The sequence below is a fragment of the Microtus oregoni genome, unplaced genomic scaffold (assembly GCF_018167655.1).
Source record: "Microtus oregoni isolate MIOR12 unplaced genomic scaffold, Mior012 000006F_ref0000085, whole genome shotgun sequence".
In the NCBI taxonomy this organism is placed as follows: Eukaryota; Metazoa; Chordata; class Mammalia; order Rodentia; family Cricetidae; genus Microtus; species Microtus oregoni.
Window position 1 is genome coordinate 41,919,673 of NW_024543065.1, and position 27,059 is coordinate 41,946,731.

The 27,059-nt window shown below is 40.5% G+C and overlaps 1 protein-coding gene across 1 annotated transcript; it reads left to right on the forward strand.

Moving 5' to 3' along the window:
- Window positions 1-1,707: 1,707 nt before the first annotated feature.
- Window positions 1,708-10,190, forward strand: LOC121449818 (leukocyte immunoglobulin-like receptor subfamily B member 3). Its single transcript, XM_041654489.1, is given in 15 exon segments — window positions 1,708-2,077; window positions 2,199-2,501; window positions 2,815-3,099; window positions 3,240-3,539; window positions 4,031-4,318; window positions 4,454-4,756; window positions 4,971-5,267; window positions 5,488-5,571; window positions 5,574-5,789; window positions 7,361-7,480; window positions 7,791-7,857; window positions 7,932-7,969; window positions 8,173-8,225; window positions 9,580-9,735; window positions 9,811-10,190. Coding segments are annotated over 15 exon segments (2,991 nt in total). The 3' UTR covers window positions 9,922-10,190.
- Window positions 10,191-27,059: the final 16,869 nt, after the last annotated feature.

The following is a 27,059-nucleotide window of genomic DNA, read 5'->3' on the forward strand; positions in this document are numbered from 1 at the left end:
TAAAAACCAGACGGTTTCTGAAGAATAAAAGAGGAACACAGGAGAAGAGAGAACTGTGAGAGTTTGTTCCTATGTTAGACGTATATGTTGGTAAGAAAAGAGCAATGAATCTATGAGGGATTATTATTTAGCAGAACAGAATTAAATCTAAGTCATGAGCATACCTCATTTCCTTCTCCATTTCTGTACATGTCTTCTTCATGTTCACCTAGGAGAAATAAAGGATCATGTTCTCAGTGTATCCTTTCTGTTCTCTATGATCCCAGCAGCATCAGCCTGCATCTTTTTTTGTTGTGGAACACTGCTCTTCACCATGGCAATACTCTGGTTCTATTGAAGTCTCTGTAGCTGTTATTACACACAAGTGACCTGTAAAACATTGGTCCCATCAATATTCTTTCTTGGTGATGAGGCTCCTAAGGTCACCCCCTTCCCATCAGAACTATAGGCAGTTAAAAGTTGCAGGCATTTTTTTTAAGTGGCATAACCATTGAGATGTTTCCAATATTTCCGGGCATAGCAGAGCACACTGTTCTCAACAGTTGGGTGTGAGACTGGTTGTTGATTCAAGTCTGGTCTACAGAGAGAGTTCCAGTACAGCCAGTGATCATAGTAAGACCCTGTCTAAACATTCAAATAAACAAAAACAAAACACAAAAATTCCAACATTGATGACAAGCTTCTACAGGGCCATAATGTAACTCATTGTTTCACCAGCTAGATTTGTATGGAGTCTTGTCTTTGTTTTTGTTACCATTGGTCCATATGACCTGTGTAAACATTGTTCTTGTATCCCTAGGAAACATTGATACAACATCCCAAAGCATCTTACAGACACGTTAGGAAACTGACCATGAGATTGGTCTGTATGAAGGAGTAAAGGAGAACCAAGAGCTAAGAGAAAAAGAACAAGCACCATATCCCTCAAGTGAAGGTGCTAGGTCTGGAAACCAGCAGGCTTATTTTGTGTTAAGTCCTGGTCTGTGATGACTGAGAGCATTTATCCAGATGGAGATGGTTACAGTGGAGATGTTCTGCAGGAAGAGACCACAGTCAAACTTGGGTTTGTAATACTTGTATACAGAATGCTGAGGAAAAAGAAGGAGAAATCTGAGACCAGGATGAGGTTTAAGAAGTTCTGTCCCAGAAACAAAAACAAAAACTAAAGAACCACAGAGAGATAGAAGCCACAAAATCTTTAGCCCAACCCATCATAGCCCAGGAAGAAAAGAGTCAGGCAGTAAGTTAGAACAGTTCCTCTTTCAGGGGCTGCCAGTATGACAACCTCAGGACTGGAACCAGAAACCAGTTTGCATAGGCCACACATTTTGTGTTTGGGTGTTTGGAAAGGAGATCATCTGTCTGCAAACTTGTGTCAACTGGAAGATGCCATGACCCCATTTCTTATAGTGCTACTGTTTCTTGGTGAGATACCACCTGGGGAGGGAGAAATATTCTCTGAGAGGGAATCCACCTCACAATCATGATTTGTGCAATTGAGATGTCTCAGCAGCTCCAGAAGGCACTGGGAAATGGAGGTCGTGCTCATGTTTCATTGTAAACACTCTCTTCCAGGACAGAGCCTGAACCTCTGGAACCCAGCATCAGCAGGTAAGTTTCTTCCCAGCTATACTAGTTTGGACATCCTTATTGGGGATAAAAGGGCACTCATGAGCAGAGCAGATGGAGAACAGCAGGGATTGCATGATGTTGGGGATCCGTGAAAGGTTCTGGGTCAGAAAGCGTGTATTAAAGGGGGAGTTCTGGGGAACCAATTGTCAGTTTCTTTCAGGGGTCCTCTCTAAACCTACACTGAGAGCAGTGCCAGGAAATGTGGTAGCCACTGGGAACCAGGTGGCATTCTTGTGTGAAGGGCCCTCAGAGGCCAAAGAATATCGTCTCTACAAAGCAGGAAGTCATGAATACCTGATACCAACAGCCCTTCTAGAAACTGAGAATAAGGCCAAGTTTTCTATCTCTTTGGTTCAATGGAACAATGCAGGCCAATATTGGTGTTCTTATACAAGCACCAGTGGCTCATTAGAAAACAGTGACATCGTGGAGCTGGTGGTGACAGGTAACAGAACCCTCCCTCAGCCCCTGGATTTGCCTTAAGGGGGCTCCTTCCTCAAATATGAGAAGTGGGGAACAATGTTTCTCATGAAAGTTCACCTAACAGGCTTTCTCTGCTCTCCTAGGAGTTGACCCCAGCAATGTCACTCTGTCAGCCATTCCCAGCCCTGTGGTGACTTCAGGAGGGCGAGTTACCCTTAAGTGTGAGTCACAGCAGCCGTATAATATGTTCATTCTAATGAAGGATGGTGAGAAGTTTTTGAGTCCTAAACCCTCACAGAAAATATACTCTGACATATTTAGAGCCCTGTTCTTGGTGGATCCTGTGACCCCCAACAAGAGGTGGAGGTTCACATGCTATGGTTATTACTTGAGCAGCCCTCAGATGTGGTCAGTGCCCAGTAACCAACTGGAGCTCCTTGTATCAGGTAAGGAAGTGCAGTACGTTCTTTTCAGTATAATTGCAATTGACACAGGGTCCCTGGAAAATACCTGATTTGTGCTGGGTGGTTGACAGCCAGGGCTACTGGACTCAGTGTCACAGAATTTCTGATACAGCTGGTCTTGAAGTGTAGAAACTATGGATGATACTTAGATAGTGAAATCTAAGATTCATGTCAATGTATGGTCCTTATGTGTACCTCTGATATTGAAGATCAGCTTATGTGTTAGGGGCAATTGTGACTTTCTCTGTGACATTTTAGTGACAAATGCACCTACTTTCTTCCTACTTCTTTGCAGGGACCCTTGAAAAGCCCACCATATGGGCTGACCCAGGCTCTGTGATCACCTCAAGGAGTTATGTTACCATCTGGTGTAAGGCAACACAACCAACCCTAATCTATGTGATATATAAAGAGGGAAGCCCAGATCCTCGGGACCAACAGAACCAAATAGTCTACAATAATAATGCAAAACTCACCATTTCATCTATGACAGAATTGAATGCAGGGAGATATTACTGCTACTCATACACCTCTGCTGGATGGACAGAACGCAGTAACAGCTTAGAGCTGGTGGTGACAGGTGAGAGAAACTCAAAAATCCTTGCCCCAGAAGTCACTCTCCTGAAACACTGCTAAGCACTATTTCCCACAGGAGGAAAGCCATGGGCGGCAATTTAGACTGTGTGGTCAACTTTTATTTTCCGTGTGTATTTCTTTTAGGAGTCTACAACAAACCCATACTGTTGCCACTGCAAGACCCTGTTGTGACTGTAGGAATGACTGTGACACTCTCTTGTACCTCAAATCATTCATACAACTGGTTCATTTTAACTAAGGATGATCAGAAGTTCTTGCGCAGTCAGTGTTCACAAGATAAAGACACTAGGTTATTTCTTGCCAAGTTCCAAGTGAAACCATTGGCCGTCAGCCAAAGGTGGATGTTCAGATGCTATGGCTATTACACAAGTAATCCTCAGGTGTGGTCAGAAGGAAGTGATGTATTGGAACTTCTGATCTCAGGTGAGGGTACCTCAAGGTCTCTGTAGAATCATATTCTACTAGACACAGGATTCCAGTTTAGATCATGGTGTTCATGTGTTTGAGGATTCAGGGTTCCTGAGTCAGTGGACACAGTATGCAGACCATGAGAGTCACTGTATAGATAATGAGGGGGGAGCATAATAGGAATGGAACCTGGGAGGGTCAGGAGAATGATGTGTCTTCCCATGACATTATTTGTTCTTTTTCTTTTTTTTCTTATAAATATAGTCATTTATTTTTTTTATTTAAATTTATTTATTTATTAAGGATTTCTGCCTCGTCCCCACAACCGCTTCCCATTTCCCTCCCCCTCCCCCGATCAAGTCCCCCTCCCTCATCTGCTCGAAGAGCAATCAGGGTTCCCTGACCTGTGGGAATTTAGGGGTAAAGTTCAAGATCAAGAGCAAGTTTGATCTTTACTCTGAAACTGTTTGATTGGCCCCACATCTTTCTCTTCTACTTCCTTGTAGGAAAACTTAAGAAACCCACTTTGAGGGCTGAGCCAGGAGCTGTGATTGCCTTAGGGAATAGTGTGACCATCTCGTGTGAGGGGACCAAGGGAATGCAATCAATGTATTTCCTCTATAAAGAAGGAAGCCCAGCACCCTGGGACAGTCAAACTCCAAAAGATCCTAGTAACAAGGCCATGTTCTCAATAGCATCTATGGAACAGCATCATGCAGGAAAATATCGCTGTTACACTTACAACTCTGCAGGTTGGTCAGAACGCAGTGACATGCTGGAGCTGGTGGTGACAGGTGAGAGGACACTAAGTGTCACAATCTTTGGCTCTGTCCTCAGGAATAATCTTCCGTAGGTGTGCTTCCTCAGCTTTTCTGCTGGAGATGCTATGGGCTGTCTTTCATTAAACAGGCTGCCTCTTCCTCTCCTAGGTGTTCACCATGTTAAACCTACTCTGTCAGCTTTGCCCAGCCCTGTGGTGACTCCAGGTGGTAACGTGACCATTAAGTGTGTCTCATCTAATGGATATGATAGGTTTATTTTGACTGGGGCAGATCAAAATTTCACCAAGTCCCAAAAGGCACAGTTTATACACACTGGACAGTCCCTAGCTCTGTTTCCTGATATCACTGTGGCATCCAGCAAGAGTGGTCCCTTCAGATGTTATGGACATTATACAAATTCCCCCCATGTGTGGTCAGAGGCCAGTGACCCTTTGGAGATACATGTCTCAGGTGAGGAAGTCTCATTTACTCAACTGTTTGTCACAAGAAACCCTTTGTTATACATTGTGCTGCCTCAAGGAAGGTTTAAAGCCATGGTTGCTAAAGGAAACTGTTGCGTGCTAAGGCCCAGAGTATGAATGGCCATGGCACTGTCAGGGCAGGATGGGATGTGAAATGTATAGAAAGATCCATCTGTATGGCTTCCTTAGTTTCCTGCTTACAGGACTGTCAAAGAAGCCCTCCCTTATGACCCACAAAGGCCCTGTCCTGACACCTGGAGAGAACTTGATCCTCAAGTGTTCCTCTGAGATAAGTTATGACAGATTTGCTCTGTTTAAGGGGGGGGAAAGTGGCCTCACCCAGACCTCTGTCCATCAGTCTCAGGATGGACACTTTCAAGCCAATTTCATCTTAGGCTCTGTGAATTCCTCCATTGGTGGTCAGTATAGATGCCTTGGTGCACGCAGTTCCTCCTCTGAGTGGTCAGCCCCCAGTGACCCCCTGAACATCCTGATCACAGGTAAGGATTTTAGTTTATTCAGTTGGGAACCATCTTGACACAGGTTAAGCTGGGAGGAGACCTGGGATTCATCATCAAGATGATGATGAATATCTCACAGAGAAATAGCTTCCGGTACAAGGGAGTACACAGTCTGCTAAAGTATAGAGAGACTAGGTTCTGAAAGGGGGCCTCAGAACAGTGCCTGCAGTCCTTCACTCACTAATTTTCTTCTCTTTAGGGTACCCTGCTGTTGCACCAAATCTCTCTGTGCATCCAGGCGCTATCGTTTCCTTAGGAGAGAATGTGACCCTGCAGTGTCAATCATCAGTCCCTTGGATACTTTCCTTCTGTTCAAGGAAGGTGCAGCCCATCCCTATTTGCATCAAATATCACAGTTTCCAGATTTACAAAATAAGGCAGAATTCTTCATGAGTGCTGTGACCTCTGCTCTTGAGGGTTCCTATGTGTGCTTTGGTTCCCAAAGCTCATCCCCTTACCTGTTGTCACACCCCAGTGTCCCTGTGGAGATCATAGTTTCAGGTGAGATAACCCAGACCTCTTTGAGCTCAATTAAGACAAGATAATTGCCCTAGGATTTGACCTAGGTAGAGATTTAGAAACAAACTGTTATTTCTCAATTAATCATTATCTCACCTTCTGCATGGGAGTCCCAGAAGATTTTAGAAAGGAAAATGGAAGGTTCTGGAGAAGCTGAAGTGTAGGTAGAAGACTGATAAAAGATGAGATAATAGGACATCCTTCCTCACATCATTACCCCTACAATTTTCCCACAGTCCCCTTGTGTCCAAATTCCATTTCCATAGAGGTTTTAGATTTTCCTGACTAGGGATGTTGTTTCACCCTGAATATGTGCTGACACTCTGTCCCCAGGCATCTTCATTCATTTATCAGCTTGGGTGATGAACAAGCTACTAGCTGTGAAGCAGAGATTTCTAACATGGTTCCTAGAAAACCAGAGGCTCAGAAGCTAGGCTGCAGAAGAGGTACTCTGATAGAAGGTGATACTGTTGATCTGTCCTAGATTGAATCACTGAAAATGATAGCAGGTGACAATTCCCCTGAATTTCCCCAACCAATCGTGTTAGGCCATGAAAAGCAGATCTTCATTCCTGTTGTGTCTGACTACTGAGGTCTAAGCAACAACTCTTTTGCAGGGTGGGTTTGGGGGATATCAAGCTAGTTATGCAGTTGGTAAATTCTTGTTTAGAGAGGTTAACATGTACTAGCCCCTCTCTTATGTGATTCGCAGTTTCTATAAGTGTAAATGGGAGACCCTGACACAGACATGAAATGTCTTTCAATGATGATCTTACCTGTTTCATCTACTTACAGAAAACGATCCTAGAATTCTGTTCTGCAGTGATTCTGCTACATCTGCCATTGTGTTGGTGACATTGTCTAGGAGTATGGTACAGGTATAGGGTATGACATTCAGGATTCTTCCTTCCAGTTAATGAGGTTTAGATCCAGGATAGGAAATATGGTGAAAGGCCAGATAACCTGGTTTCAATCCTCACCTATGCACCATCCTTCAGGGTGATCTTGGCAGGAAAACTGACTGAAAATGTTCAGAGATGGTCCCAGGTTACATGACTCTGAGAATGATAGCAAGTAACAAACACCTAACATGGAGCAACCACATAGTCAATTCTCTCTTTATGTATTTATTCTTCTCTTAAACAATCCATCCCAATTGCAGCATATTCTCCCTATAATCATTCATATCCTCTCTCCCACATCCAGTCTCCTTCAGATACATTACCCCTGCACCATATGCCCCAGGAAAGAGTAGACCAAACAGGCACATTAGTTAAAAATGGCACAAAAGAATACCATAACATCAGGTAGAAACCTGATCTACGTTGGATGAGGTCATCCAGCAGGAAGAATGTGTACCAAGTGCAGCAAAAGTGTAATATACACCTCACCACCACTGTCAGAAACTCCCCACAAAAAAGCAAACCAACCAACAATAATAACTTATATGAAAAGGTCTAGTGAAGACCCATTCAGGCTCTGACTGCCTCTTCAACCTCACACAGTAACTTCTTATTCACAATTCTTCATTCATGATGTTACCTGTCTGCTAGGACCGGCAAGGTACCAAAAGGCTGTGATTGGCATCTCTGTGGTCTTTTTTCTACTGCTCCTCTTCCTCACCGTCTTCCTTATCCTCAGATTCAGGCATCAGAACAAAGACAGGAAAGGGGGTGAGTAGGGTGTGGGAGGCCTGGGACTCAGGGGGTTAGTGGGTCCCACTGTGGAGTATCCAAGCAGGAGCTCAGGGCACTGATGCTCAAAGTAAGGTCAGTCTGGGACATGTCAGCCTAGAAACACTTCTGCAGATGCTGACTGCAAAACATCATCTGGAAACAAGTGCAATGTTCTGTATTGTATGGACTTTTCCATCTCCTCGGAGATTTTAACACATACACAATGAGTCGTACAGGTCCCATCCTTTCCTCAATGTGCTAGGTAAGGGGTTCTAGTCTCCCCATTGAGGGACTTTCTCTCTTGCAGTCCAGACAGAGACTCATTTCCAACATCATGCAGATTCGGTGACCAGGGACAAAAGCCACCAGAAGAGGTAAATCATGCTCAGAAACAGACTCTACCTGCTTGACTTTCCTTCTGCCACTTGACACCCTCTTGTTTCCCCAGCTCCAAGCCAGCTCCTGCCATCCAGGAAGAAGTCTTGTGTAAGAGGAAAAGGGCTGGGAGGGAGATACCTGAGGTTTCACCATCACAGGAGTGGTTGAGTATCTGGGACATTAAATCCTCTCTGTGCACCCCTACCCCACTACATCTTCTGTTTCCCTATCTGGGACAGGGAGGGGTTCTGGGGAAGTGAGATGTAATGGGAATCTGGACATGGGAAGACCTGCATGTTTTGTTATGACAGATGCTACTGTGAAGGTAACACAGCATGCAGACAGCATGGAGCTGGATGTTCTGGTGAGACTCTTGTTTATTCACAATTCTAAGAACTTATGATAATATGATGGTCAGAAATTGTCGCTCAGTATTTAAGTGACCACTTCAGATGTGTAGAGCCTTGAGTTTAATCTGTAGTTATAAAACTAAGAAGTAAATTAATAGGAAACACAAGTAAATGAGAACCACGTACATGGGAATGTGTAGGCACGTTTGTGTAAGTACAGGCAGAAAGAGGGCCAACATCTGATTTCTTCTAGTTTTCTACCACTCTTCTTCTGTGACAAGCTCTCTTAATGAAACTGGAGCTGTCTCTTTGGGTGAACTGGTACCATTGAACCCTTCACACCATTGTCTACATCAGTGTCCCCTAAGTCCCAGGCATGTGCATTCTTGTTTGGCTTTTTTATGTGGGCACTAGGGATCAAAGTCGGGTGCTCATGTTAACATAGCAAACATTCTTTTGCTTGACTGATATCTCCAGTTCCTGGATTCCCCCTAGACCATGAATCATGTAAGGGCTGCAGATGTAGCAAGACACAGGTCTTCCTACCCACTGGAACAAGCTCTGGATGGGAGATAATACAGGGACAAACACATAGACTGAGCAGTGCAAAGTGTGTGAGGGAAATGAGTTAGAGGATGCATGTTGAGGTTGTGTGAGGCACAGTGTCAATTTAAGGAGACTTGAAAGACGCCTTGTAAGGTGAAGCTTGAGTTAAGATGTTCATACACACCTGTGATGAACTGGCACATTGGTGTGGGAGGTCCTTCTGTTTATTTGTTGCTTTTATTGGTTAATGAATAAAGAACTGGCTTGGCCTATAGCATGGGAAGAGAAAGGCCGAGTGAGAGAGAAACCATGGAGCTGCTAGAGATAGACACTGGAAACTTTACCCGGTGGGCCACAGCTGCATGGTGATATACAGATTAATAGACATGGATTAAATTAAAATAGGAGTTAGCTGGTGGAAATCTAGCATCAGTGGGCCAATCAGTGATTTAGTTGATGCACTTTCTGTGTGATTATTTTGGGTCTAAGCTAGCCAGGTGGCCAGGAACCAACAAGCAGCTCTCCTCCAACAGTCATTTTGGGTAATGGACATGGCAGATTCAAGTGTCCTGGGGGCAGGGACATTCTCTTTTTAAAAGATGAGGCACTGCTGAGGAAATCAAAGTGTCAGAATAATATGGCAGAAGTGCATGGAGGAAATTAATAAATACTCCAAGTCCTCTGGAATTCCCAGAAGACCACATCAGCAATCATTTAGTTTTATGTAAATGTCTGAAATATCACTCGTGCACCCAGCAGAAGTATGAAAGTAGAGCCTCTGGTGAGTCATAATGATTCTCTCTGTCTGTCCCTCATTTGCAGAGAAAACATGAAAAAGACTCCTCCAAAGACTTGTATGCCCAAGTAAAACCCTGCAGACTCAGAAGGGCAGAGACCACCTCTTCTTCCCTCATGCCAAAGGAATTACTGGATTCAAATGACACACAGGGAAAAGGAGGCCAAGTGCTAACTGAGCAGGTGGGTTCTGATATCTTTAGTCTCCCAGGCTCCCAGTTCCCAATATAAACCTTCTTTTACACTTTCACACTGCAGGCTGATACAACAGATGAGGCAAATGATATGACCTATGCCCAGCTGTGCATCCTGACACCAAGCCAGAGGCAGGTGAAACTTTTAGCTTCGAGGCAGAAAAGTTCCTCCTGAGAACCTACCCTGGTGTCTATCAGCCTGAGAAATCCAGACTCTGAATTCCATGGAAGAAGGGTGGATTCAGAAATTTCATATAACAAAATCTCCCTCAAGTGCACAACCATTGGGCGGACATAATCAGTCTCTAGGAAATTCTGAAAACTCTGGGAACTCTGATTCTGTTGTCCCTGCATTTTATAAATAATGGAAGTGCTTTGTCAGTGACCAACAGATAAAATGAGAAAAAAGAAAAGGAATAAAGAAAGTTTTTGGTTTTGTGTTTTTCTTTGCTTGTTTTTATTTTTGAGCCACAAGGCTCACTTGGAGTGTTTTATATTGCAGAAAGGGAATGGGAAAGTGGGGAGGGGAGTTGGAAGAGACTAGCCTCTGGAGACAGGAGTTGATGTGGAAGTGATTTTTTATTAATAAAGAAACTGCCTAGACCCATTTGATAGGCCAACCCTTAGGTAGGTGGAGTAAACAGAACAGAATGCTGGGAGAAAGGACCTTAGTCAAGGAGTTGCCATGATTCTTCCACTCCAGGAAGACGCAGCTTAAGATCTTTCCTGGTAAGCCAGCTCGTGGGCTACACAGATTATTAGAAATGGGCTAGTCCAGGTGCGAGAGTTAGCCGAGAAAAGGCTAGATATAATTGGCCAAGCGGTGTTTAAAAGAATACAGTTTCCAAGTAATTATTTCGGGGCATAAGCTAGAGCTAGCCATATGGGCGGCCGGGTGCCCGGGACGCAGCCCCACCGCTCCTATTACAACAAGGAGTGGTAGAGGAAATGGAGAGAAATGGGCATAGCTTGCTTTTAAAGGGGCTTAGCACATTTATAGAGGCTTACATGGCCACACAGCATATTTGTATAGATTGCACAGTGACATACAGCCACAGGACCCTGGGGCTGAGTAGGTATTTGCCTGAATACTGACAAAGCATGCACAGCCATGGGACCCTGGGGCTGGTTAGGTGATGTTGGAAATATTTATAAATGTTTTATCTCAATAAAGCTGAAAATTGAATGATGAAGTAACCTAAATATTTTCTGTAGTATGAACCAGAAAAAAATTAGAGCTGATCTGAACAATCAGGAATAAGGGTCTTGAAAATCAGGGGGTTCTATAAGAAGATAATGGTCTAAGAAATAAAGAAAATCAATAATTAGATGAGAAGTATTGCAAAAGTTGATGCATTACGCCAAGCAAGTTTATTAAGAATATACTATCTCAGTTACTATTAGCAGGGGGAAAAGGGCCAAGGTTAGCAGAGAGACAGGTCAGACAGTGGTGACAAGGAAAACATGGGGAGCCTCAGACAGATCTCTTAGGATGAGAATCAAGCCTAGGAGGAAAAGTCCTGGCCCTAAAAGCAGCAACTTCATCTCCTGGGAGGCACTGGCTCCAGTGTCAGACTGGCTTCATGTCTGATTCTGGACAAGGACACAGAACTAAAATTTCCTTTGTCTATTCATCAGGGTCTCTTAGAAAGTCTTCAGTTGTTGTGGCTTCCTAGATTGAACCATGAATAAACACAAAAATATTTTTTTAAATAAATGTTTTCATCATCATATTGAGAATATAGCATTTTCCGTATTAGGAATAGGGATGGAAGCGATACAGGAAGAAGTTACAAGATTTGGACACAGGCAGTTCCTTCTAAGTAGAAGACACAGCAGGGGAAGCACTCATTTCAGGCCTCCCTGGGTGACATAGTTCTTTCAATGCCAACATGAGAGAGAATGACATGCTGGCATTGATTGTATGACTTAGATCATTTTGCAGTTGTGCTGTATTATTATTTTAAAAAATTAATTTAGTTCGCTGTCAATATCTTATAATCATCCACATTACGTGGCCCTACTTGTTAATTGTTGGTCTTAAGGTCTATTTAACATAACATTATAAGAGGATCAGCCTAGGGTTTTCAGACAACCAACCTTTATATATCCAGTAACCTTACAGAAATTGTCAAATGGAAGTGGCTCTGTTACAGCTAACTGGATTCCTTCATCATTGTTAGATTTAAAGAGATTCAAGGAAGCAATAGTTTCATAAGACATACATTTGCCTTTTTTGAAGCAAATGTTTAACTCATGGTTGCTTTATAATAGAATTATTGCTAATGACCACAAGGATTTGGATAATGGTGTTTTAGAGACTGTTCACAATTATAATGGAGTACCTGGTTCAGAAAAGAAGATAAGATTATTGAACAATGGAATAAGGCTAGAGGTAGGGAAATCTCCCAAGATCAAATTCTTGGAGAAGGAAACTCTGCTACTATAAAAAGGAAGGCTGTATATAATGGCCACACCCTGAATTTATACCATTCAGGAGCTTGGGACAGAATTGGAGAAATGGGAAAAAAATTAAGTCATGTACTAAAGCTATGCACGGCTCAAAAGAAGACTTTATGGATTTCTTACAAAGACTGAATTAAGCAGCAAATGGAATAATACCAAATTCAGAAGTTAGACAAATGATAATTGAATCTCTGACCTTTAAGAGTGTCAGTTCTCTATGCCAAAGTTCAATTAGGTCATTAAAGGCCAGGTCAGCACATTTGGAGGAATGCATCTGAAATACAATTAATATAGAATCTCATGAACATGATGATACATGGATATGAGAGGTGATTTCCACGGGTTTGAGGAAAAATCAAAATGTCAAATGTTATAATTATGGCAAACAAGGTCATGTTAAAAGGAATTGGAGACAGGACATTTCTACAAACAATATTTTTCTAAGAATAATCCACTCAAAATGCCCCCTCTTTTGGATTATGTAGAAAGGGTGGCAAAAGCAGGCTTTGAACTAATTAATGTAGGTCAATGAGGTATATTCATGGTAATCCTTTGCCATCAGGAAATTCTGTAAGGGTACTCTTGCAGGCTCCTATGCCAAATCCCATTCAGTTGTTTTCTGCCATTGTAGAGGAAACTCCTTACCAAAGTGTTGCAAAAAGGGGCTGCTTATTGGTCCCAGCCAGCTGGCTAGCTTAGCTCCAAAATAAGCACACAGAAACTGTATTCATTAAAATACTGCTTTCCCCATTAGCTCTAGTTTCTTATTGGTTAATTCTTACATCTTAATTTAACCCATTTCTTTTAATCCGTGTATCGCCATATGGCAGAGGCTTACTGTGTAAAATTTCCAGCCTCTGTCTCTGTTGTATTCATGGCATATTTTTGCCTCTGCTTTCTTCCTCCCAGAATTCATTTCTGTCTTCTATGCTATCGAAGTTCTGCCCTATCAGGCCAACGCAGTTTCTTTATTCATTAACCAATACAAGAAACACACACAGGGGACTCCAACATCAACAGAGCAGTTAAAAAAATGAACATCTTTTATAAGAAATCATACTACTGTGGATAACAGAACAGCTATAGAAGAGAAAACAAAAATTCAGAAAAAACCATAAAGTGAGCTTTGAATGGAAGTTTCTGTCTGCCATTAAGTTCCAATTAAACACATTGAGGCTTTATATTAAATATAAACTGTTTGGCGTATTATCTAAGGCTTATTATTATTATTATTATTATTTTATTTATTTATTTATTAAAGATTTCTGCCTCCCCCTCCTCCCACCCTTCTCCCCCTCAACCCACTCCTCTCACCCTCCCTCTCCAGTCCAAAGAGCAGTCAGGGTTCCCTGCCCTGTGGTAAGTCCTAGGTCCTCCCCTCTCCATCCATATCTAGGAAGGTGAACATCCAAACTGGCTAGGCTCCCACAAAGCCAGCACATTACGTAAGTTCAAAACCTCGTGCCATTGTCTTTGGCTTCTCATCAGCCCTCATTGGTCGCCATGCTCAGAGAGTCCAGTTTTATCCCATGCGTTTTCAGTCACAGTCCAGCTGGCCTTGGTGAGCTCCCAATAGATCAGCTCCACTGTCTCAGTGGGTGGTTGCACCCCTTGTGGCCCCGACTTCTTTGCTCATGTTCTCCCTCCTTCTGCTCCTCATTGGGACCTTGGGAGCTCAGTCCAGTGCTCTGGTGTGGGTCTCTGTCTCTATCTCCATCCATCAGCAGATGAAGATTCTATGATGATATGCAAGATATTCGTCAGTATTGCTATAGGATAGGGTCATTTCAGGTTCCCTATCCTCAGCTGCCCAAGGAACTAACTGGAAACCTCGGTTTGGGCACCTGGGAGCCACTCTAGGTTCAAGTCTCTTACCAACCTTAAGTTGGCTCCCTTAACTAAGAATTCTGCTTCAGTTCTCCCCTATTCAACCTTCCTTTATCCCAATCCTCCTTTTTCCCCAGGTTCCCCCCTTCCTCCCCTTCTCCCGTTTCTCTCCCCATCTCCTCTTACCCCCATCCCACCCCACCCCCAAGATCCCAATTTTCTTCCCGGCAATTTTGTCTACTTCCCATAGCCAAGAGGACAACTATATGCTTTTCCTTTGGTACACCTTCTTACTTAGCTTCTTTAGGATCACCAATTGTAGACTCTGTGACCCTTATTTATGGCTAGAAACCAATTATGAATGAGTACATACCGTGTTCATCTTTTTGGGTCTGGGTTACCTCACTCAGGATAGTGTTTTCTATTTCCATCCATTTGCATGAAAAATTCGCGAAGTCATTGTTTTTTACTGCAGCGTAGTACTCTAATGTGTAGATATTCCACACTTTCTTCATCCATTCTTTCATTGAAGGACATCTAGGTTCTTTCCAAGTTCTGGCTATTACAAATAATACTGCTATGAATATAGTTGAACAGATGCTCTTGTCATATGATAGGGCATCTCTTGGGTATATTCCCAAGAGTGGTATTGCTGGGTCCAGGGGTAGGTTGATCCTGAATTTCCTGAGAAACCGAAACACAGATTTCCACAGTGGTTGCACAAGATTGCATTCCCACCAGCAATGGATGAGGGTACCCCTTCCTCCACAGCGTCTCCAGCAAAGGCTATCATTGGAGTTTTTGATTTTAGCCATTCTGACAGGTGTAAGATGGTATCTCAAAGTTGTTTTGATTTGCATTTCCCTGATCACTAAGGAGGTTGAGCATGACCTTAAGTGTCTTTTAGCCATTTGAACTTCTTCTGTTGAGAATTCTCTGTTCAGTTCAGTGCCCCATTTTTTAATTGGGTTAATTAGCATTTTAACATCTAGTTTCTTGAGTTCTTTATATATTTTGGAGATCAGACCTTTGTCTGTTGCGGGGTTGGTGAAGATCTTCTCCCTGTCAGTGGTTTGCCTTTTTGTCTTAGTGACAGTTTCCTTTGCTTTACAGAAGCTTCTCAGTCTTAGGAGGTCCCATTTATTCACTGTTGTCCTTAATATCTGTGCTGCTGGGGATATTCGTAGGAAGTGATCTCCTGTGCCCATATGTTGGAGAGTACTTCCCACTTACTCTTCTATCAGGTTCATTTTGTTCAGCCTGATATTGAGGTCTTTAATCCATTTGGACTTGAGTTTTGAGCATGGCGATAGATATGGATCTATTTTCATTCTTCTACTGGTTGACAACCAGTTGTGCCAGCACCATTTGTTGAAGATGCTTTCTTTCTTCCATTGAATACTTTTAGCTCCTATATCAAAAATCAGGTGTTCATAGTTTTGTGGGTTAAAATTCGGGACTTCTACTCTATTCCATTGAGTGACTTCTCTGTTGTTATGCCAGTACCAAGCTGTTTTCAATACTGAAGCTCTGTAGTAGAGTTTGAAGTCAGGGATGGTAATGCCTCCATAAGTTCCTTTATTGTATAAGATTGTTTTGGCTCTCCTGGGTTTTTTGTTTTTCCATATAAAGTTGATTAATGTCCTCTCAAGATCTGTGAAGAATTTCAATGGGTTTTTAATTGGGATTGCGTTGAATCTATAAATTGCCCTTAATAGAATTGCTATTTGCGCTATGTTGATGCTCCCAATCCAAGAGCAAGGGAGATCCTTCCATTTTCTGGTATCGTCCTCAATTTCTTTCTTCAAAGAGTTAAAGTTCTTGTCAAATAGATCCTTTACTTCCTTGATTACAGTTACCCCAAAATATTTTATGCTATGTGTGGCTATCCTGAATTGTGATGCTTTTCTGATTTCCCTCTCTGGTTCCTTATTCTTTGTGTATAGGAGGGCAATTGATTTTTTGGAATTGATCTTATAACCTGCCACATTACTAAAGGTATTTATCAGTTGTAGAAGTTCTTTGCTGGAATTTTTGGGGTCGCTATGTACACTATCATATCATCTGCAAATAATGAATGTTTAACTTCTTCCTTTCCAATTCGAATCCCTTTGATCCCCCTATATTGTCTTATTGCTATTGCTAGAACTTCAAGCACTATACTGAAAAGTTATGGTGAGAGTGGACAGCCTTGTCATGTTCCTGATTTTAGTGGGGTGGCTTTGAGTTTCTCTCCATTTAATTTGATGTTAGCTGTCGGCTTGATATAAATAGCTTTTATTATATTTATGTATGACCCTTGTGTCCCTAATCTCTCTAAGACTTTTATCATAAAGGGATGTTGAATTTTGTAAAATGCTTTTTCAGCATCTAATGAAATGACCATATGGTTTTTTTCTTTCAGTTTATTTATGTGACGGATTACATTGATAGATTTTCATATGTTGAACCAGCCCTGCATCCCTGGGATGAAGCCTACTTGATCATAATGGATAATTTTTCTAATGTGTTCTTGGATTCGGTTTGCCAGTATTTTATTGAGGACTTTCGCATCGATGTTCATGAGTGAGATTGGTCTGCTATTCTCCTTCTTGGTTGAGCCTTTGTGTGGTTTTGGTATCAGTGTAATTGTACCTTCATAGAAGGAATTTGGCAATGACTTTTCTGTTTCTATATTGTGAAATGCATTAAGGAGTATAGGTATTAGGTCTTCTTGGAAGTTCTGGTAGAATTTCGCATTGAAACCATGTGGACCTGGGTTTCTTTTGGTAGGGAGGATTTTATAACAATTTCTAATTCTTGGTGACTAACAGGTCTATTTAGATTGTTCACCTGATCCTGGTCTAACTTTGGTATATGGTACTGAACTAAAAAAGTGTCCATTTCTTTAACATTTTCCAATTTTGTGGCATACAGGCTTTTGTAGTAAGATCTAATGATTTTCTGAATTTCCTCTGTGTCTGTGGTTATGTCTCCCTTTTCATTTCTGATCTTGTTAATTTGTATATTCTCTCTCTGCCGTTTGATTAGTTGGATAGGGGTTTATCAATCTTGTTGATTTTCTCCATAAACCAGCTTTTTGTTTCATTGATTCTTTGGATTGTTTTCTGTGTTTCTATTTTGTTGATTTCAGCCCTTAGTTTGATTATTTGTAGTCTTCTACTCCTCCTACTTGAGTCTGCTTCTTTTTTGTCTAGAGCTTTCAGGTGGGCTGTTAAGTCCCCGATGTGTGCTTTCTCTGTTTTCATTAAGTTGGCACGTAGTGCTATGAACTTTCCTCTTTGCACTGCTTTCATAGTGTCCTATAGGTTTGAGTATGTTGTTTCTTTATTTTCATTGAATTCAAGAAAGACTTTAATTTCTTTCTTTATTTTTTCCTTGATCCAGGTATTTTTCAGTAGTTGACTGTCCAGTTTTCATGAGTTCGTAGGCTTTCTGGGGGTAGCATTGTTGTTGAATTCTAACTTTAATCCATGGTGATCTGATAAGACACAGGAGGTTATGAATATATTTTGTAACTGTGTAAGTTTGCTTTGTTCCCGCGTATATGGTCTATTTTTGAGAATTTTCCATGAGCTGCAGAGAAGAAGGTATATTCTTTCCTCTTTGGGTGGAATTTTCTATAGATGTCTGTTAAGTCCATTTGATTCATTACCTCCCTTAATCCTCTTATTTCTCTGTTAGGTTTCTGTCTGATTGACCTGTCCATGGTGAGAGAGGAGTGTTGAAGTCTCCTACTATTAGTGTGTGTGGTTTGATGACCGCTTTGAGTTTTACGTATGTGGGTTCTTTCATATTAGAGGCATAGATATTCAGGATTGAGACTTCATCCTGATGAATTGTTCCTGTTATAATTAAAAAATGTCTCTCTCCATCTCTTCTGATTGATTTGAGTTTGAAGTCAAGTTTGTTTGATATTAGTATGACCACACCTGCTTGTTTCTTAGGTCCATTTGCTTGATAAACCTTTTCCCAGGCCATTACTCTGAGTAGATGTCTGTCTTTGTGGTTGAGGTTTGTTTCTTGTAAACAGCAGAATGTTGGATCCTGTTTTCGAATCCAATCTCTTAGCCTGTGCCTCTTTATAGGTGAGTTGTGTCCATTGATATTAAGTGATATTAATGACCAGTGATTGTTAACTCCAGTTATTTTTTTTTGGTAGTAGAGTTTCTGTGTTTCCCTTCTTTATGTTTTGCTGGTGAAGGGTTGCTAGATTTCTGAGTTATTGTAGGCATTGATGGACTCCTTGGGTTGTGATTTTCCTTCTATTACTTTCTATAAGGCTGGATTTGTGGCTAAATATTGTTTAAATTTGTTTTTATCCTGCAATAATTTGTTTTCTCCATTAATAGACAATGAAAGCTTGGCTGAGTATAGTTGTCTGGGCTTGCATGCATGGTCTCATAGTTTCTGCAGTACATCTATCTAGGACCTTCTGGCTTTCATGGTTTCTTTAGAGAAGTCAGGTGCAAGTCTGATAGGTTTACCTTTATAAGTAACTTGACCTTTTCCCTTTGCAGCTCTTCATATTCTTTCTTTATTCTGTCTGTTTTGAGTTTTGATTATTATATGGCAAGGAGATTTTTTTTGGTCCAGTCTATTTGGTGTTCTGTATTCTTCTTGAACCTTCAAAGTAATATCTTTCTTTAGATTGGGAAAATTTTTTCTTCTATAATTTTATTAAATATATTTTCTGAACCGTTGAGCTGTACTTCTCCTTCTTATATCCCTATTATTTTTAGGTTTGGTCTTTTTAATGTGTTCCAGATTTCCTGAATGTTTTGTGATGAGAATTTGTTGGTTTTGCTGTTTTCTTTGATCAGTGTGTTTATTTTCTCTATGGTATCTTCAGTGTCTGACATTCTTTCTTCTATCTCTTATAATCTGTTAGTAGTACTTGTCTCTGTAATTCCTGGTCTTTTACCCAGGTTTTCCGTCTCCATCCTTCCCTCTGTTTGTGTTTCCTTCACTACTTCCATTTCATTCTTCAAGTCTTGAACTGCTTCCTTTACCTGTTTGATTGCTTTTTCTTGTTTGTCTTGGTTTTCTTTGGTATCTGTGAGCTATATATTCATTTCCTCTACCTTTTTCTTTGTAATCTCTAATTGTTTATGGCAGTTTTTCACCTCCTCTTTAAGGTCCTCTATTATTTTCATATAATTCACTTTTGAGTAGATATCTTCTAATTCTTCTGGAGTAGGTTGTACAATTCCTCTTATTTCGGGATCCCTGGATTCTGGTGATGTCATGTTGTTTTTCAGGTTGCTGGAGGAATTCTTGCATTGGCACCTTCCCATTTCTTCCTTCAAATGGGGCCAGGAGAGGCCTGGGGTCTTGGTCCAGTCTTTGCTCTGACTTACTCTCTGGGTGTATCTCTTCAGTGTAGAAGCAGGAATTGTTCCCGTCCAGATGGAACTCCTCAGCACCAAAACATGGACGCCTGGTAGTCCAATGACCTACGGACAAACTTGTGGGGCAGGGCAGGGTCGAGTAGAACACAGGAGACTGCCACACAAGATGAAGGTGCCCGAGCTCCCTATTGGGGGTCCTTGAGGCCTGCCCAGTAGGCAGGCACTCACCGCTCTGGGTGGGTAGCCTTAGTGTAGGAGCAGAAAATTGTTACTGAGCAAAGGACCTTGCAGACCACGCAGGCTGGGATGGGGGTCTTGTGTAAGAAAGAAAGCCCTGCAGCAGGAGCTGGGGGAAGGGGGTTTGTGCTCTCTTCAGGGATAATCCGCCCCTGGATAGCACACACTCACCCGTCCAGATGGAAATCCTCAGCACCTAAACAGGGACACCTGGTAGCCCAATGAGCCTGGGACAAAAGGAAAAGCGTGGCAGACAGGGCGGGGTCCAGTTAGAGCACAGGAGACCCTGCAGCACAAGCTGAATGTGCCAGGCTCCCTTACAGGGGACCTTGAGGCCTACCCGGTATGCAGGCCCTCACCGCTCGGGGTGGGTCGTCTTAGTGTAGGAGCGGAAAATTGCTTTTGAGCAAAGGACCTAGCAGACAGCAGGGCAGGCTTGGGGGGGGGCTGGAGGTCTGGTTCTTGTGTAAGAAAGACAGCCCTGCAGAAGGAGCTGGGGGAGGGGGATTTGTGCTCTATTCCAGAACAATCTGCCCCTGGATAACACACTCACCCATCCAGATGGAACTCCTCAGCACCTAAACAGGGATGCCTGGTAGCCCAATGAGCCGGGGACAAAAGGAAGAATGTGGCAGGCAGGGTGGAGTCCAGTAGAGCACAGGAGACCCTGTAGCACAAGCTGAAGGTGCCCTGGCTTCCTTGCAGGGGACCTTAAATCCTGCCCGGTAGGCAGGCACTCACTGCTCTAGGTGGTTAGCCTGAGTGTAGGAGCTTAAAACTGTTCTTGAGCACCCCTCTGACTCTTTTTGGAAGTCTGGCTATGAAGCATTTAAATGGGGTTTGTGAGCAGAGTGCTATAAATAGCTTAATGGTGACACAGACTTGCTGTGCCCCTGGATGTGAGGTGGAGAGAATGGCTCTCAGAGGCAGCAAACTTACCATGTTTGATGGGACAGAGCCAACAGGCAGAACCACAGAGGTGGTCCTAGCCACACCCAATTAACAAAAAAGATAGGTGTTTCTAATAAGAAAATGATTACAGTTGCACAATGAAAACAAATTCAGATAAAAAGATCTAAATGAGTCACACACAACTATAGCTGCTGAGATATCAGCCCATTGGGGCGTGGTTTCTCTCCCTTTAAAAAAAGTGGCTGTAGGCTGGAGGAGCGGAAGGACCTCCTGCAACACCGTTGGATAAAGTTGGTTAGGGTTGGGAGAGAAAAGAAAAAGAGTATAGAAAGTTTAAAAAGAAGCAAATTATTGTTTTAAAAGCAAAACTAATTCTATAAAGAACGAAAGTACAGACAGTCATAGATAAAAAGGAGTAAAGAAAAGTAAACCTTGTAAAGACAGAAAATACACAAAGAATCTGGATTATGCATTTTATTCTGTTTTCTTTAAAGTTTTTGACTGTGAATGAACTTAATACAGAAAGACATTTCATTGTATGTGCTGCTAAGCTAAACCAAACTATATATTTTAAAGTTATCTTGATTCCAAAATTTGGGTCTGTGGATTTGTTGCTTTGGAAAAGACGTTCTGGTTTCCACAGAAGATGAGAACCTGTGAATTAATACCAAATTAATATGGTAAGATAGACCAAGACCCCTGAAATGTCACTATAAACACCCCTCCCAATTACTTTACCCCAAAAAAAAAAGCTGGAAACTGTTTGGTGGAAACTATAGCCAAATTCCCAAATATTGTTATAAATGTTTCTTTACATTTAAAGGTGGATATGCTATAGAGAATTATATTTGTAAAGATCTTGGTTTATTAATATAAATTTAAGATCTCTCTATATATTAATGTAAATATATATATATATATATATATTTCTGCTCTTGATTAAGGTATTGTGTTTGTCCAGCTCATCTAAAAATGTAATGTATAATTAAGAAATATAGGTTAATAGATAATAATATTTACTACTCAAGCTTGTAGTCATGTTAGTTAGATTTTCTCAGTGTACAGATATGTATTTCAGATGGATAGGAATTCTTCAAACCTTTCAAAGACTACAGAATATAGCATTTAAAATGTTTTAGTAACTTAGGATTTTTCATGACAGTGAGACACATCTTCTGGAAGCACCAGTTACTTCAAGAGGAAGATGGGCATTTAAGAGGATCCTTATAGAGCTTGTTAGCCATTTGAGCAAGAAACTGCACTTGCCTGGACTGCTTGATGCTATGCTGTATGAACTGGACATGCAGGACCCACACAGAAATGACTGCTGAATTTGCCTGAAGGTGAGATGGTTGCCTTGTGTTCCTGCTTCATTAAAGAGTCTTCCAGACATTCTGCAAGACACAGAAGAAAGAGACTGACACCCTGCAAATATAGGTAGAACTGCCTTTGAAATTTCCTGCTTCATTGAAAAGTCTGCTGTATACTATGGGCCAGTAGGCTGAAGATGGATGCCCCAATGGTACAGAAGAACTTTGGGTGGCTGTCTAGGCAGTGAGATGTCTCTGTCAATTCTAGAGTTTTGGAAATTGCTCATAATGCTTTTCCTGTTTACTTAGGTAATATTATATCTTCGGGGTCTTTGGGGGAGTTGAAAAATATATAGTTACAGTTATAGTTTTCCTTAGTTATGATAAAACATAAAGTAGATAAAATATTGTAACTGTAATTTTTGCTTGATACCTGTTTTTTAGATGTAATTTAACTATGTTATATTAAAATCTTTTTATTTAAACAGAAAAGAAGAGATAATGTGTGACTTTCCTCTGTATCCTGTGAATATCATTGGTTAATAATACATTGTCTTGGCCCTGACAGGGCAGAATAGAGGTAGATAGGGAAAACTAAACTGAGTGCTGGGAGAAAGAAGGCAGAGTCAATACACACCACATAATTGATGCTGGGGACAGATGAACCTGAAACTTGCTTGGCAAGACACAGTCATGTGGCGATACACAGGTTAATAGAAATGGGTTAAATTAAGATGTAAGAGCTAGCTAATAAGAAGCTAGAACTTATAGGCCAAGCATTGATTTAATTATTTTAGTTTCTGTATGGTTATTTCAGTAGTCTGAGCAACTGGAAAATGAACAAGCAGCCTTCCTATAACAGCCATGTATCTTATCGAATCACAATGGCTCAATTAGAATTTATAGCAACACTAATTTCAGAAAGCCCACTAACACATGGAAATTAAACAATTCTCACATGAAACTTCAATGAGTCAAGGAAGAAATAAAGGGAGAAATTAAAGACTTCCTAAAATTCAGTGAAAATGACCACACAATATACCCAAATGCATGGGATACAATGAAAGCAGCTCTAAAAGGAAAGTTCATAGCACTAAGTGTTTACATAAAGAATTGGAAAAATCCCACCCTTGTGAGGTAACAGAACATTTGAAAACTCTAGAACAAAAAGAAACATACTCACCTGGGAGGACTACACAGCAAAAAATAATCAAATGGAGAGCTGAAATCAACAAAATAGAGACCAAGAAAATGTTACAAAGAATCAATGAGACAAAGAGTCTGTTTTTTGAGAAAATCAATAAAATAGGCAAAACTTTATCCAAATTAAGCAAAAGGCAGAGAGAGAGAGAGAGAGAGAGAGAGAGAATCCAAATTAACAAAATTATAAATGAAAAAGGGGATATAACAACAGACATGGAGAAAATCCAAAGAATCAGTAGGTAATATTTTGAAAACCCATACTCCACAGAATTGGAAGACTTAAAGGAAATGGAAAATTTTATGGATAAATATCACTTACCAAAATTAAATTAAGATAAGCAAATTAAATAGACCTATAATTGATAAAGAAATAGAAACAGTCATTAAAATATCCAAACCAAAAAATGCCAAGGACCCGATGGTTTCAGTGCAGAATTCGACAAGATTTTCAAAAAAGAACTAATACCAATACTCCTGAAATTGTTTCATAAAATAGAAACAGAAGGAATATTGCCAAACTCTTTTATGAGGCTACAGTTACCCTGCAATACCAACCACAAAATGACATTAGTAAAAAAGACAATTACATACCAGTTTCACTTATGAGCACTGATGCAAAAATACTCAATAAGATACTGGCAAACTGAATCAAAGGGCACATTATAAAAAATCATCCACCATGAACAAGTCAGCTTCATCCCAGAGATGCAGGAATGGTTCAACATACAAAAATTTATCAATGTAATCCACCATACAAAGAAACTGAAAAAAGTCCCCACATGATCTTCTCATTAAAGGCGGAAAAAGCTCTCAACAAAATAAAACATACCTTCATGATAAAGGTCTTGGAGAGAACAAGGATACAAGGACCATAGCTAAACATAGTAAAGGCAATATACAGAAGGCCAACAGCCAACATCAAACTAAATGAAGAAAAATTCAAAGCAATCCCACTGAAATCAGGAACAAGACAAGGTTCTACTCTCTCTGCATACCTATTCAATGTAGTACTTGAGGTTCTAGCTAGAGCAATAAGACAATCAAATGTAAGGAAATCAAGGAGATAAAAATCAAAAAAGAAGAAGCAAACTCTCACTAATTGCTGATAATAAGAAAATTTACATAAGCGATGCCAAAAATTCTACCAAGGACCTTTAACAATTTGTAAACACCTTTATTAATGTGGCAGGTTACAAAATTAACACAAAAATGAGTAGCCCTCCTTTACACAGATGATAAATGGGCTGAAAGAGAAATCAGAGAAATATCACCCTTCACAATAGCGACAAATAACATAAAATATCTTGGAGTAACTTTAACCAAAAAAGTGGATGACTTTTATGATAAGAACTTTAAATCTTTGAAGAAAGAAATAGAAGAAAACATCAGAAAATGGAAAGAACTCCAATGCTCTTGAGTTGGTAGAATTAACATAGTAAAAATGGCATTCTCACCAAAAGCAATCTATAGATTCATTGCAATGTCCATCAAAATCCCAACAAAATTCTTCACAGAACTTGAAAGAACAATACTCAACTTTATATGAAAAATGAAAATCCAGGAGAGCCAAAATAATCCTGTACAATAAAAGAACATCTGGAGGAATCACAATCCCTGACCTCAAAATCTACTTAGAGTTACGATATTGAAAGCAGCCTGGTATTAGCATAAGAACAGAAAGGAGGACCAATAAAACCAAATAGAAGACCCGGATATTAATCCACACACCTTCGAACACCTGATGTTTGACAAGGAAGAAAAAACATAAAATAAAAAGAGAAAGTACATTCAACACATAGTGTATAACTGAATATCAGCATGTAGAAAAATGAAAATAGATCCATAACCACCACCATGAACAATGCTCAACTCCAATTGGATCAAAGACCTCAATGTAAAACCAACCACACTGAACCTCATATAAGAAAAAGCAGGAAGTATACTTCAATGCATTAGCAAAAGATACTACTTCCTAAATATAACCAGCACCAGTAGCAAAGACACTGGAAAAAACAATTAATATATGGGACCTTCTGAAACTGAAAAAGTTTTATGAGGCTAAGGAAATGGTCAACAGGACAAAATGGCAGTCGACAGAATGGGAAAAGATTTTCATCAACTCCACATCAAACAGAGGTCTGATTTCCAAAATATACAAAGAACTCAAGAAATTGGTCATCAAAAGAACACATAATCTAATTAAAAATTGGAATACAGAACTAAGCAGAGAATGCTCACAAAAGGAATCTAAACTGGCTGACACTTAAGGAAATGCTCAACATCTTTAGCCATCAGAGAACTGCAAATGTAAGATGAGATTCTATTTTACACCTGTAAGAATGGACAAGATGGAAAAACATGGATGACAACTTATCCTGGAGAGGATGCAGAGTAAAGGGAACACTCCTTCATTGCTGATGGAAGTGCAAACTTGTACAGCCTTTTTGGAAATTAGTATGGTGATTTCTCAGAAAATAAGGAAACAAAGTACCTCAAGATACAGCAATACCACTTTTGGGTATATATCCAAAGGATTCCCAATTGTACCAAAGGACATGTGCTCAACTATTTTCATAGCAGCATTGGTCATCATAGCCAGAACAAGGAATTAATGTAATTGTCCCTCAACCAAAGAATGGATAAGGAAAATGTGGTACGTTTACACGATGGAGTACCACACAGCAGAAAAAACTAATGACATCTTGAAATTTGCAGGCAAATGGATGGAGCTAGAAGACACAATTTTGAGTGAGGTAACCCAGACTCAGAAAGACAATTATCACATGTACTCACTCATAAGTGGTTTTTAAACATGAAAGAGAAAACCAGCCCACAAATGACAATCCCAGAGAACCTAGACAACAATGAGGACCCTAAGAGAGACATACATCGATCTATTCTACATGGGATGTAGAAAAAGACAAGATTTCCTTAGTAAATTTGGAGGATGGGGACCATGTTAGAGGGTAGAAGGGGAATAGAGGGGAAGGGAGGGGAGTAGAGAAAAATATATAGCTTAATAAAAACTATAAAACATTTAAACAAAAATTTCAATGTATCTTCTTAGACTCATGACATTCTCTTAACTGTAATCTTATGTAAAATCAAAATAAAAATGCATATCACACACATGCAACATATAATGACAAAGGTTATATATTATGGTACCATAATGGAGAAAAGTGAGCATATTAAGAAAATCCTGGACCAACGAAAGACAAAAACCAGCTGGGCACATCAAAATTTGGCATCTCCATGGCAGATGTCAATGTATTCTTGTGATCGTGACTCCTTTAAGTCTTGTTCACTGTAACGCATTTCTTTCTCTCGAACTGGTTACATTGCCTTTTAGCAGCTAACCTTGGCAGATCTCACATCACTCTGGCATCCCTATCATCTTGGGGTCTCTAAGGCAACACACATTTGGCCTTCACAGCTTCACACAATGGTTTCTCTGGGTCTCTATTCAGGGACATCCATGACATTTGTTTGCCCTTAGAGGCTCGCCTCAGTAGTGGAGGAAAATTCCATAACCCTTTCTTTTGTCTTTAACTTTAAAGTAAAACCACATGACAAGACCTCCCAAGATTTGCTGCTTTCTAGGGCTGGAACATGATCCCCTACTGAAATTACATCTTCAACACTTTTCTGTTTATAATGTTTTCCTTCACTGCCTTTTCTTGGATGTCCTGGAAATTGCTCTATAGACAAAACAGGCCTAGAATTCTGAGATCTGCATACCTCTGACCCTGCAGTGCTGGGATTAAAAGTGCGTATGACCATGCTATTTTATAATTCCTTTTGACAAGATGGAAGCTTAGGTGAGTGTGATCTTGCCCTGAGATCACTATTCCCTTTATTTCCCTTTTAATGCTGCTTTTCTTTAATCTGTTTATCTCTTGAATTCAGGATTTAGCTCCATTCCACTTCCTGGTAGGCTTTTTCTCTTCAAATTATACATTCTGTAACTTTCCTTGCTAAGCTTGCTTTTTTTCATTATAGCTATT